The sequence below is a fragment of the Psammomys obesus genome, unplaced genomic scaffold (genome assembly GCF_907164565.1).
Source record: "Psammomys obesus unplaced genomic scaffold, mPsaObe1.curated_primary_1811, whole genome shotgun sequence".
In the NCBI taxonomy this organism is placed as follows: Eukaryota; Metazoa; Chordata; class Mammalia; order Rodentia; family Muridae; genus Psammomys; species Psammomys obesus.
The window spans coordinates 3,653,031-3,666,507 of record NW_026590859.1 but is presented as its reverse complement, the minus strand read 5'-3'; the positions used below and the strand labels follow the sequence as shown (position 1 = coordinate 3,666,507).

Genomic DNA, 13,477 nt, shown 5'->3' with positions numbered 1-13,477 from the left:
TTTTAGAAATCATTATTTTTATTTATGTGTCTGTGTCTGTATAGGGTACGCCACGTATGCTAGTACCAGAGGAGGCCAGAGGCGGCGGCTGCATCTTCTGGAGATGGGAGGGACTCGCAGGCAGTTGTGAGTCACCCAACGTGACTGCTGGGACCTGAGGGTGGGAGCTCTGGAAGAGCAGCGGCTGAGTGCTCCTAAGGGTGAGCCGTCTAAGGGGGCATCTCTGTCAGGCTTTGACTACTCTGCGCGTAAAAAGGCTTCTTCGTTTCAGGCCATTAACGCGAACACTTGTTTTCCCGCTGCTGCCCTGGGCTGGCTCGGCCTGGCAGGGGGTGGTTTTGAAGCTATTTCTGGAGCAGGCACTGCAGCTTGGGAAACAGTTTCAATGCGTTCTGTGTTGTCACTTCTCGGACTTCTTCCACTGAGATCCCTTTCACTTGGGCAATGAATTCTGCTGAAATGGAAACGTTGCAGGGTTCGTTCCGTGTCTGAAAGACAACAAAGGCTTGACATCAAAGTGTGCAGGTCCTTGAGGCTGCAGCTAACACACACACCTAAGACTGGGCTGATAAAACACCGGTGAGGTTCCTTTTCTCCTCTCTGAAGGGACTGACACGTCTTTGCTTTTGGAATGGGGAAGGGGATGAACTTGGCAGGCAGGACAACAATGTTGCCTCTAAGTCTGGGCTGCTCCAGAAAAGAGCCGAGAGGCGCCTGCACTTGAAGCCATAAGAACCAGCCAGGGAAGCTGTCTGCCAACTGAGCCCACGAGAGCAGCTTGCCTGAAGGATTAACTGTCCTTTGCTTTGTGGCACACTGCAGTGCTGGGAAATGTCACTGCACTCAGCGTGGCCCCTTCACCTCCAAGGCTGCCTGCCCAGTGTGGTTTCAAATGCCCCAGGGGCTGGAAAGACTCAGCAGGTTCTGCCATCTCGCTGACTCCTCCAACACCCATTTTAATACCAGTAAAGTAAATATTCTACTTACATTCAGTGGTGGTTCTTTTTTTTCCCTTTTTTTTTTTTTTTTTTTTTACGTTATGTACATTGGTGTTTTGCCTGCATGTATGTCTGTGTGAGGGTGTTGGATCCTGGAATTATACACAGCTGTGGGTTCTGGGAATTGAACCCGAGTCCTCTGGAAGAGCAGTCAATGCTCTTAACAACTGAGCCATCTCTGCAGCCCCTCAATGGTGTTTCTTTTTTTCTTTTTTTCAGGACAGAGTTTCTCTGTGTAGCCTTGACTGTCCTGGACTTGGTTTGTAGACCAAGCTGGCCTCGAACCCACAGCAATCCACCTGCCTCTTGAGTGCTGGGATTACATACATACATGTACACATATACATACATATGTGTGCTACCATACCCAGCTTCAGTGGGTTTTTTTTCTTTTTTGTTTTGTTTTTGTTTTTAAGACAGGATTTCTTTGTGTAGCCTTAGCTGTCCTGGACTCACTTTGTGGACCAGGCTGGCCTTGAACTCACAGCGATCTGCTGCCTCTGCCGCCCAGAGTGCTGACATTACAGGTGTGTGCCACTGCACCAGGCCAGTGGTGTTTCTTAATGACCAACAAAACAAAAATAATATTTCTACAACTAGCACCATTTAGACTTAGTGGAAAACATTTCTATAATTATTAGTGAGTGGCTACATGGGATATTAATAAAAGGCATAAAATTATGAAGGCAAAAACCCTTGATAATACAGGCTAACAATGTAAGAAGTGTGTCGAAGGTTCTCACTCAAGGCTGTCATCATAGTTCAAGGCCAGGCTCAACGCCAGGCTCAACTCTATAGTGAGTTTGAGGCCAGCCTGTGCTGTGTAAGACGCAGGTCCCCCAGTAGTGCTGCACACACCTTAATCTCAGCACTCAGAAGGCAGGGGCAGGTGGATCTCGGTGAGTTTGAGGCCAGCCTTGGTTATGTAAGACCCAGTTTCAATAATGAATGAATAGGTAGGCAGGTAGGTAGGGAGAAAGAGAGAGAGAGAGAGAGAGAGAGAGAGAGAGAGAGAGAGTTTTGAAGAAATTAAGGAGCTTTCTCAAAGTCAGGCAATTAAGTCTTGAACTCTCAAAAAGGATTTGAATGGAAGTCTTAGTAAGTCCCAGACATGTTTGATAACACTATTACACAGATGAAAGCGCGTTCCCTGATGCAGAGCAGTACTTACACCAGCTCCTCCAGGGAACACGGCCTGAGGTTGGCATTCCAGTGCCAGTGAGGAACACAGAGTCCCCGCTAAGCCAGAACAGCTCCCGAAAAAGGAGCATCTGATCGCCATAAACCAGAGATCTGCTTACCTGTTTTTCTGGTCCCAGCGCAGGCGAATCTGTTTCTAAGCAGATAGAACTTAGAGGCAGCTGTTTCACAAGCTTCTGCTTCTTAGAGAAAGAGAGAGTAAGTTTAAAGCGGGAGGAAGTGGAGCAGCACTGATTTACACGTGGGTGGGTCTGGTCCTGCAGGATACTAGCGTCCATGTTCCCCACTGAGGCTCCAGTGCTCTCTGAACTGCCACCACGTTCTCACAGTCTTTCTGACCGGCCGCTTTAAAACAGGAGTATTCCTGAAAGTTGCAGAAAGCACCCAAAGCTTCCAGCAACCAAATGGATTAAAGTAAAAGTAAGAAACGCCCCAAAGAAATCAATCAAAAGACAAATGGCTGCTGATAAAGAGATGTAAAACCCCGTGGCTGGACTTCAATCCCACATTCTTCGCCTACATTAGTTTTTGAAAAATGATACAGATGTTTCACAGAGTCGAAGGCATCACTGTTGTAATCTGTATCCTCATGTCAGGCAGTGAGAAGAGATGAGTGTCATAAACATGATCAGAATGGCAAATTACCAAAGACTGCTTTCAAGCACTTTGAACTGTAATTTATATGCCCTAATAGTCACTCTTTAATATATATATTTAAATAATATATAATAGGCATTTCTCATTCATCCCTCCAGTCACTTGCAAATAGCAAAACCAACTTTCTGTCTGCATAGATTTGCCTGGTCTGTGCATTTTACAGAAACAGAATCTTATAATTTGTGTTCTTTTAAATCTAGCTGATTTGCACTAACATGTTTTCAAGGTACATTTGTATTGTGACATGCTGAAGTAGCTCCTTCCTCTTTACAGCTGTGTGGCTGTACCACAGTCTGTTCATGCAGCAGAAGATGCACTTCTGGGTTGTTTCTGTTCTTTGACTACCACACACAATGCCGTGTGAGCATTCATGTCCAAAAAAATATATATATATTTTCCTCTTGGGGGTATCTTCCTAGGGTAGAGTTAGTGGGTAACAGTAATTCTACACTTAGTTTTGGGGGACCTCCCAGATTCAGTGGTGTGGAATGGCGCAGCTGTGCCTTCTCTGGAGGGAATGGTTCTCAGCCTCTCCTCAGGTGGCAACTGGTCACTTCTCTTCTTCAGAGAAGGACCGGCTTTTCAGTCAGGTTCCTATGTTCACCATTAGACTATATTGGCACCTCTATACTATGTTCACATGATGTAGAAATATTTTTCCCTCTGTGGGTTGGCTTTTCAGTTTACTGATAGTATACTTATAAATATAAAAGTCTTAGTTTCTATTATTGTGGAAATTTAAAATTTTAATGATGCCTAATTTCACAATTTTTTTTCTTTGATCACTTATGTTTTTGGTGTCATCTCTAGGAAACCATTGCTTAATCTATGATAACAAAAATCAGAGCTGCTTTTTTTTTATTTTTTTGAGAGTTTAAACATACTGACTCTTACATTTAGGCCTGGACCTACTGTTTTATAAGTGAGTCCTGGAACTCGCTCTGTAGACCAGGCTGTCCTTGAACTCACAGAGATCTGCCTGCCTCTGCCTCGAGAGTGTTGGGATTAAAGGTGTCACCACCACACCCAGCATCAGAGTAGCACTCTTAAATCTGGAGCCATTTCTCCACTCCCTCCCAGATGCTTTTTTGAATCAACTTTTCATGTGTTTGAATAGGGACTAAGACCAATTTTTGAAATGTAACTAAAATAGAATCACAAGTTTGTCACAGAGCTTAGGTTTGAAATCGTGTCTTACGAAGTGCTTCCTGAGTTTCAGTCACAGATTTTACCTGGCCGCTTCGCACTATGGACGGTGGAATGGAGAAGTAGTAGCCAGCCTTTACCCCCTCCATGGCCACGGAGGGCCGGCCATCAAAAGCATGCAGCAGCACCTGCTCAGCACCTCACAGAGGAAAAAGAAGTCAGTGTTCCATTTGGTCCCTAACAAACAGCTTCCTGTTAGTTAAACTAACAGAGAGCCGGACTTTAATAAATATATCTCACCAGGATATAAAGTCAGATTCCATAGCTTCTACAGTTTCAATAAACATAAAATATTCAGAAAAGAGAAAAATAAATTTTTAATCTTCAGAATAAAATAGTTGAATAACATTGGAATGCAATTTTAAAGCAATCACCTAAATTCCCTCCATCACTAGCTCCTTTCTATATGTCTATGAGCTGTTGAAATAATATTTAATAGAAGGGTTTTAGGCAAACTGATGTTCCTAACAGAAATGCTAGTAGAAAAAAAATGGACTCCCAAATTAAACACACGTCGGCTCATAACACCAAAGCCTAACCTTTTTATATGTGTGTGTGTTGCTGAGGACCAAACCCAGACCCTCACTCATACAAGGCAAGCCCTCTACCCCCAAGGAGCATTCCTCCACATGAAGTCCAGCTCATACAGGACATGTGTTCAGTGACCCCTGAAGGCCTCACTCCTCATCCCTGACCACACCTCCCACTGCAGGTACTTTTATTATTCCATCACGTGTTCTTTCAAGTGCTGTGAATATTCATTATGATCATAAATTTGTTGTAAAATTTATTTAGGAGTCATAATCAACCAATGTATGTTTTTGTATACATACAGCTGTAGACTGAACACATGTATACACATACATGTACTGCTTGTTATGCATCTGACAGGAATTTTTAATGCACATAGGAGTCTAAAAGTAAGATGTATTCTTATTGTGAATGGCATTTTAAGCTTTGGAAAAGAATTATGTTCAGGTTAAGAAGGTCTAGAGCACGTGACTGTGCTCTTTACATTTGATGGCCACAGTCTGCACAGTACTGTTTTCTTATTTACTTATTCTTTTTATATATTTGTGTCTGCATAGGTACCACATGCCATGGCAGAGGGCAGAGGTCACTCCCCAGAGACTTGGTTCTTGCCTGCTACCTTATGGGATCTGAGACTGGAAGTCTGGTTGTCAGGCCTGTGTGGAAGCCCTTCTGCTCTCTGGTCCCCAAAGCAGTGGACAGTAAACATGCACACTGTGAGTGAGGACACTGTCCTCCTGGCCTTCTTTTTTCTTTCTTATAGGAGCCAGGGCCTGAAGAGGTGGCTGTGTGGTTAACAGTACTTGCTGCTTTTACAGAGGACCTGAGTTCAGTTTCCAAAACCCACATGGCAGCTCACAACTGTCTATAACTTAGTTCCAGAGGACCTGATGCCCTCTTCAGGCCCATGAGGACACCTGGCACAGACCCATGAAGGTACATACATGCAGGCAAAACACTCGTACACGTAAAAATAAATACATCCAAAAAATAATGGAAAAAATGGAAATTGGAGAGTCAAGGTCTCATGTTCTCTAGTCAAGCCTGGCAAATACATAACTGCAAGGATTAGCTTGACTTGTAAATATCAGCCTGGCATCACACTCATCCTGGCGGCTTTCTAGCTCCTCCCGGTGCACTCCTTCTCTTTGAGGGATGGAGGGAGACATGCTTGCTCCTTAGACCCTCGGCGGGAGCTGTGGAGCTCCAGTGGTAGGAACATAGTACCTTGCTCACGTAGGAGGCTGAGGGTAGGTCTTCCAGCGGAGCGAGAGTGCACGTTTCTGTTTAACAACAACAAAATTCCTTTGAAGACTTTTAAATAGGAGACACTGTTTTAGAGCAGTAAAATGATTCTGGAGGCTGGAGAGGAGGCTCAGCTTCTCTGGCAGAGGATCAGGTTTCTCCCCAGCACCCACAGGGTTAACAACTCTAACCCCAGTCCCAGAGGCGCCCTCAGGTCTGCTGGCCTCCACAGGCACTGCATGCACGCAACCACAGACATACACACTGGTAAACACCCACACACAGAAAGAATACATTTTTACAAATAACCCAGAGGAAAAGAGACACAGGGCTCCTTTCAAGAGGACCAGCCATTACAGTTTGCTCTGTAGTTACGAGCAGAAAGATGCTTCACCTACAAAGGCACATTTAGTCTTTTGGCCAACTGGACCTGTTTGATCAGGACTTGTCTTTGTTCTTCCTTCTCTTCATCAGTGCCTGCAAATCTGGGGGAGAAGTCTAGCCCCACCTGTAACAGGAAGACAAGAGAGAGAGTCCCATCTCCGTCCGTGTGTGATGAGTCGGCACCCAGCACACGCGTCAGTACCTGGCAGCCACCTTAACGTATTAGCCGAGCAGATATAACTGAGTTCAGTTGTGTATTTGGTGTACCCCACTGCCTAAGCTGTTTTGCATTCCCCTTTTGGGGCATTACAACTTTAAAACTCACTGTGCATGTCACACCTCTCAATTTGGTGCAGGAGCACTGCAAGTACTCAAGTCGCGGGCGGTCACCACACTGGCGGTGCTCACTGCAGAAGGCCACCCCCCGAGGCTGCCTGGACTGCGTCCTGTGAGCTCTGTGCAGAATGTGCCGTCTTATCTTTATGTTTAACAGGAAGAGGTATTCGTTAACTGCGCTTAGTTTTTTACCACAGTCATCATTTGAGAGACACGGTATTCAGTCAGGAACAAGACTAAGGCATGCCTTTGTGTCGCCTGTGAGGTTTTTGTTTTAACTTTAGAAATGACATTTACTGGGTGGAGGGTCACACGCAGACGCCACTGTGCACATGTGGAGGTCTGAGGACCACTTTCAGGAGGAGGTTCATCATGGGGGTCCAGGTCCTCAAGCTTGGGGGCGGGTGCTTTCACTTGCTCAACTCTTTCACTGGCGCTCTCTCTACAGGTTTGTTTTAGCTCCTCAGAGCAATGGCAAAGGCAGAAGCAGGCTTCAGCAAAAGCAGTCTGTAGAAATATTATGACACCATCCTCTCCCATTAGCATAAGCCCGAGTAAGGCCGAACAGAAGAACACAACTCTCCAAGCCGGCTGTAATCGCTAGAGCTGAACTAAGGTTATCGCATATACGCCATGGCGGTCTGGATCAGACCATGTAAATCAGCAAATGGTTTACCTCTCCAACTGCCAACAGCCGGTCCTTGTAATTCTCAATAATGGGCAAAGCTACATCCAAATCCTGTGAGGAAAAAAATGTAAATGTATAAATGCCCAGAATAGGAACATTAATTCCTCAGTCTGTACTATGCCAGGCCCCAGGCCACACTGCTACTCCACGTAGCTGAATCCACTTCGGCAGCCTATGGCTGGGTCTCTGTCATGTCAGAACACACACATGTTCTGGTCACAGGCTCGTGAAGCCCTCACTCACACGCGGCCCCCTGCTTGGGAGGCACTGCCCCACAGGTCTGCCCGGGAGTGTCTGGGGTGGCTGAGAACCGTGGGGGGTTGTCATGCACACAGCTGTGCCCCCTGAACAGAGGTTTGTCGGTTTACTGCATCAGTACCCCGTCTTCCCCTTGTGCCCTTTGCACTGCTCTGTCTTCATCTTGCGCTTGGTCTGCCTGTCACAGGAGTGCAAACTATAAACAATGCATCGCACGCAGCTTGCCTGGGCACTGCTGAAGCAGTGGAAGGCCATTCATTTCTGTCATGTGCCTTTGTATTTAAGACAATTCAGCCTGTGATGTCCTTCTAAGGTGACATTGCTTATAGATAAGTTTTTTTTAAAAATTTGTGTATTGTTAGCTGGGCATGTGGTGGTACATGCTTTTGATCCCAGCACTCTGGGAGGCAGAGGCAGGAGGATCTCTGTGAGTTTGAGGCCAGCCTGGTCTACAAAGCGAGTCCAGGACAGCCAGGGCTACACAGAGAAACCCTGTCTCATAAAAAATTGTTTATTATATGTTTATGCTATACATTTGCGACATATGTACCTCAGTCAGTTCCATGTACCATGTGTTTGCAGGTGCCTAAGGAGGTCAGAGGGCATCAGAACTAGTTCTCTCAGATGGCTGTTGACAATGCAAAGGTGATCTCCCCAAGAGCACCGTGTGCCCTTACTGCTGAGCTGTCCCTCCGCTCCCTGTGGAACACTGTCAACTACTTAGTGGACTATTTTCAGAAGATGTCAACTGTCAAGTTCTTCTGGGGAAGAGAATCAGAGTGAGAGAGGAGCAAGGAGAGGAGGAAACCCCGACAGAGGAGCAGGACGTGTGCACTCTGGAGGAAGGGAGGCAGGGCCGAGGGGAGCAGAGTAACGCCTTAGAAGGCTGTCGCAGCAGGCGTGGTCAGCGAGAGCCCACACTGCCCTGGACAGCTGGCAGTGTGGGACCCGTACAGTGGAGAAGCTGACTGGCAAACGCCGGGATGGCTCTCAGATATCTTCTTGGTGGACATCCAGAGCACCCTGTGGGGACAGGGGCACTGGAGAAGAGGGAGAAACAGCTTGCTTACAAAGTTTGAGTCAGAAAGAGGCTGACAATAAGGATGAAGTTCGGATGCACAGACTTGCACCTAGAGGAGTGTGTTCTAGTTATGAGAAAAGCAGAACAGATTCACAGGAACCTGTTCAAACTCCTAGAGAAAGAGCACGCCAGGTGATGAACAGAGACTGAGCCTATGTCCTGATTCACATTAGTTATTTAATGTAGGCTATGTATTCTGTGTGTTTTTTAAATTTGTTTTTATTATTTTAAATTGTGTATGTACACATGCGTCCTAAGAGGCCTGGGCATCCTGGGTATCCTGGAGGTGGACTTACAGTGGTTATAAGTTGCCCAGTGGGAGTGTTGGGAGTCAAAATTGAGTCCTCTGTAAAGCCTTCTGAATTCCTCACCACGCTCTGGACTTTTTAACTGGGGGCTTTACCTAGGACCCATACATGGCAGGCAAGCACTCTTCCACTGAGCTAGAGCCATCCTCTTTGTACTTTAAGATAGTCTCACTTTGAGACAAGGCTCTCACTAGGAACTAGGCCACAGGTTGACAGGCAAGCCTGGTGTCACCCGGCCGCCACCTTCCAAGCCCTCAGAGGACAAGCGTGTGGCAGCACCCACGTTACTCCACATGTGCTCCAGGTCCTCACCTTACCTTCCAGGCAGCAAGCACCCTGTTGACTGCGCCATCTCCCCAGCCCTTCTATCACTTTTTTTTAGACAAAGCAGTATGACATGGTTAAAAAAAAATGGAGAAAGTCAATCCATAATTCTACTATACCATCATGTCATACAAGCTTGACCTGATTCAAGGCGCTGTTTCTTTGTTTTGTTATTAACTTAGTATATGAAGCAGAAGCTGGGTTTGGTAGCAGAGGTTATAATTCTAACTGGGAGGCTGAAACAAGAGGATCATGGGTTCAAGGCCAGCCTTTCTCAGAATGAAAACCTTGGCTGAGGTTACAGTTCAGTGACAGAATGCTTCTTAGCATGTCTGAGGCCTTGGGTCCAGTCCCCAGTCCCCCCAACCCCAGACCACAAAGAACAGAATTAGGGGGTGGTGTGGGGACGGCTACCGAATCAGCAGTCACATTTGTCATTTTACGTGTCTTCACCTTTATTGTCGCACTTCTTGATTTTTCTGGTGAAAGTTCTTGGACTGGGTGAACTCCCAGACATGGCAGGATGAATCCAGTATACCTAAAAATGTAGACAAATTAAGAGACTAACATTAGGCCGAGATCACAGTGTCTCCCTGCAGAGCAAAAGGGGACTCTGCTTTAGGGCTATGAAGGTGCCTTTTCCTCTTCCATCTTTTTATTTTCTTTGACACAAGTCTCACTATGTAGCCTTTGCTAGCCTGGAACTTACTATGTAGACCAGACTGCCTGCAAAACTCACAGAAATCCTCCTGCCTCTGTAAGTGCTGGATTACAGGCTTGTGCTGTCATGCTCAGCTCTCCTAGTTCTTTTAAAAAACAATTCTCTGGCATTATTTAAATTGGCTATCACGGCCTTTCCTAGCAGCTCTTTAAATGGTCGCTACAGCTGGTGGAGACTCTGTGCTTCAGTCTCAGCACTAAGAATGCTGAAGCAGGGACTGCCTGAGTTCATGAGGTCAAGACTAGCCTTGGCAGCAAAAAACAAAATGTTAATTGGAAGTAGCACCAAATCTGGAGAGGCAGCTCGGCAGATAAAGCTCAAGGAATAGAACTCAGCTCCCCAGCTCGGCAGGCATGGTGGCTTCCTGTAACCTCAGCACTTGGGAGGCAGAGGAAGAGGCAGGGGATCCCTGCAGCAAGCCAGCGTAGATAGAGCAGCCAGAATCAGTGAGCTCTTGGTTTAGTGAGGAACCTCACCTCAGTACATAAAGAAGACATCTATGTCAGTCAGCCTAGGGTGTCTACCTGCCCACATATGCACACTCATCTGCACACAGACATGAACACACACACAACAAAGAACAACAACAACCTTTCTGAAAGTTGTATAATCCTTTCAAATTCTCCTGCATGTTCAGCAACTGCCACAATGGCCATAACATTAGCCTAAAAAAAACAAAACAAAACAGAAGGCTAGAACAGAATGTCAAACAATATGCCTGTTTAATGTAAATGAGGGGAAATGTTAAAGTTTTATATATATATATATATATATATTTTTTTTTTTTTTTAAGCGGGCTCCAATAATATACACCAAATGACTGGACTGCATTGAATTTTTATTATTTCAGTTTGATGAGTATAACTGTCACCTCACTAACCTATACAGACCAAAGGTGGGCACTGCTTTAACATACTGGACAGAGACAGCGTTCTGGGAGGGCTTGAAGTCCTTAGGCTCATGTGACTCCAGAGCCCATGTGACAATTAAGCTGCCACAGGACAGTGCGCAACTAACTTGGTAAATACTTCCAAGATTTTATACTTTGTATTTTTCACTTTTATTTATTCTTTCTGTGTGTGCATGTGCAGGCACGTGTGCAGGCATGTGCATGCCACAGTGAGCATGTGGCAATCAGAGGGCACCTCTCTGGAGGCAGTTCTGTGCTTCCACTATGGGACGTCAGGTTTGCAAGTGCCTTTATCCACTGAGCCAGCACTCTATCCCTTGCAAACTTTAGTCTCACAAACAAAAATGTTTCAGAAGATTTTTGTAATGTATCCTAGGTCTCCAAAATAATGTGTCTTTAAGAAGTGAAAGGCTGGGCCTGGAGAGATGGCTCAGTGGTTAAGAGCACTGGCTGCTCTTCCAGAGATCCTGAGTTCAATTCCCAGCAACCAACCACATGGTGGCTCACAGCCATCTATAGTGAGATCTGGTGCCTTCTTCTGGCATGCAGGTGTACATGCAGACAGAACACTGTATACATAATACATAAATCTTTAGAAGACTTGCCTATTCTTCTGTGCTGCCAAGCGTGGTGGCTGTAGGAACATGTTTTCAAATCAGACTAATACATCTTTATCACCACACAAGCATGTGTCTTTGTCCTGTTACTAACCTTTAGGCATTAGACTCTTGATCTATCAAATGGAAAATATATGACTATAAAAGTAACTTCCTCAGAAGGTGAGACTTTAAATGAGCTAAAGTTCAATAGGGCTTAGCTCTGTGGCTGGCATGGAGCGAACACTTTTAAATGTTATTTACTGCTAACCAGGAAAGCACAGCAGGATCTGTGAACAGTATGTGAAATCTGTATGTCCTTTGAAAACAGGAGGGGAGCAAAGGGAGAAGTGGTGGATAATAACTTACCTTCCTGGCTCTCTCCAACACGTCATCCAGATCCTACAACAAACGTAAGCAACCACACTTATTTTACAGGAGGAATCAACTGCTCTTTGGCTGTACAGAGGCAGCCGGGGCACCACAATGGGCAACACTGTTAGCAAGGGACAGGGTGGCAGACAAGGATGTGCCTCCATTGACCACCCCTGCTTACTCCTGCACTCAGTGACACTCTGCACCGAAACAGACTCCTCTGCTGCCAGATACACATCCAAATACAAGTCTTTCTTCACTCTACCCCTCAGCTTTTGGACATTGCCCCCACACTTTGCTTTCACAATATCACTGTAGGCTCTCTGAATTCACCTTGGCACACGCTGTCCTTTTTGTGACTTCAAGCTCATCTGCTCCCTCTGCACTTGCCTTGCCAGAGCTCCTATTTCTCTGTTACTTGTTTAGCACCCTCAGCCACACTATATAAGATCTCTACCACTAAGCTCTATCTCAGTTTCTTGCGGCTTTAGATAGCATGCTTAATCTCCAACTCAGCTCACTTTTCACTCTCTCCTGGACCCATGACTCACATTCTAAATGCCCTCTTACCAGTGTGTCCCCATTAGGGTTTCTCTCTGCCTGGCTCACTACTCAGATCCCAAACCTTTGTCTTTCCCCATCTCAGCAAAGGGCATCATCATCTTCCTTACAGTACAAACGAAAAACCTATGTTGTGACTGATTCCTTCTTCTCCCTTGCTCTACACATACAGGTCCCCTGCGTGTTATTGTTATTTCTAAAGTATGTGCTCTGATTCTCACGATATTCCCACAGCACTGGCCTCCACCACCTCTTCTCTGTAAACTGAGACATTTCTTAAATGGTTTAGCTTTCTCTCCTTCACCGTTTTGCCACTCAGCAGCAAATTTTTCTTCAGAATATTCTGTTTCTTCTTCTCTTCCTCCTCCTTCTTTTTTAAATTTGCCTTACGACGTTAGTGGCTTAAAACTGTGCTTCTAATGCAATCTAAAATGTCTTACTGATCTACCTCTCCCGTCCCCTGAAAATCTCCTCAGTCTTTGAAAAGTCTCTTTTATTAAGCGCTTCCAGCTGTTGATTAACTAAAATATGCTAAATTCTATACTGTGTTGGGTCTACAGTCTGCTGGTGTTCCTCGCTTCCGCACACTCACACCATAAGCGTTATCTCCTAAGAGATGGACCCCTGCTCCTCTTTCATGTTCAGGCTTCCCCACCTAGCCTGTCAAACCTATTTTCACCTCTACACCCTCCTCATCCCGCGTTATTCTTTTTGTTTGCCCCTCTCCCGGCCCAGAACTGGGCCCTCTCCTAAGGGCTATCCCATCTCAGGAGTGGTAGGAGAAAGGGCTGTTGACACCACAAGCACAAGCTTGTTTACCGCTTTCTAAGATCAGAAAGAACAGTGAGTACGAGGATGGAGATTCAAGGGGAAACCGGTTAGGTCGCCTTAGACTAGGCAGGGTCTGAGGATTTGGGGGAGAAAAAGATAAGCAGTGGTAAAGGACGCGACCCTCCCGACTCCCGCAAGCCCCCAAATCGCCCTCACATACGCTGTCAAAGTCTGGGGCGGAGAGATGGCAGTGACAGTCCACTAGCCCCAGACCCACGGTACCCATAACTACTTCTGCAGGATTCTCAACCGGAAGCCGGGCGGAAC

General features: G+C 45.9%; 2 protein-coding genes across 4 annotated transcripts in view; one reads left to right on the top strand and one right to left on the bottom strand.

Annotated features, from left to right (window-relative positions):
* Positions 1-8,144, top strand: part of Spata45 (spermatogenesis associated 45) — a 22,857-nt gene extending 14,713 nt beyond the window's left edge. The window contains exon 5 of the mRNA XM_055609237.1: positions 8,086-8,144. Within this exon, the coding sequence (XP_055465212.1) occupies positions 8,086-8,093 (8 nt within the window). The 3' untranslated portion in view covers positions 8,094-8,144. The remainder of the gene's footprint in view (positions 1-8,085) is intronic.
* On the bottom strand, positions 1-13,472 carry Tatdn3 (TatD DNase domain containing 3). Of its 3 annotated transcripts, none has more exons than XM_055609233.1 (10): positions 13,371-13,472; positions 11,813-11,845; positions 10,529-10,602; positions 9,670-9,754; positions 7,234-7,296; positions 6,236-6,345; positions 5,820-5,875; positions 4,088-4,200; positions 2,300-2,380; positions 1-488 (listed from the first exon to the last, which is right to left on the bottom strand). In XM_055609233.1, the coding sequence occupies exons 1-10, from the start codon at positions 13,434-13,436 to the stop codon at positions 345-347; spliced, it is 825 nt and encodes a 274-aa protein (XP_055465208.1). In that variant the 5' UTR covers positions 13,437-13,472; the 3' UTR covers positions 1-344. The 3 variants fall into 3 exon arrangements, with proteins under 3 accessions (XP_055465208.1, XP_055465206.1, XP_055465207.1); XM_055609231.1 differs by having other exon boundaries at positions 2,300-2,377; positions 13,371-13,464; XM_055609232.1 differs by having other exon boundaries at positions 2,300-2,374; positions 13,371-13,464.
* Between the last annotated feature and the right edge of the window lie 5 nt (positions 13,473-13,477).

What these genes read in the sequence shown, in the direction of transcription:
- Tatdn3 (XM_055609233.1), bottom strand. Translation starts at nt 13,436, where the DNA reads ATGGGTACCGTGGGTCTGGGGCTAGTGGACTGTCACTGCCATCTCTCC. An exon ending in GGCTGTTGGCAGTTGGAGAG is followed by an intron (nt 6,346 to 7,233) that starts GTAAACCATTTG and finishes TTCCTGTTACAG; the next exon opens with GTGGGGCTAGACTTCTCCCC. An exon ending in AAAAGACTAAATGTGCCTTT is followed by an intron (nt 5,876 to 6,235) that starts GTAGGTGAAGCA and finishes GTTGTTAAACAG; the next exon opens with AAACGTGCACTCTCGCTCCG.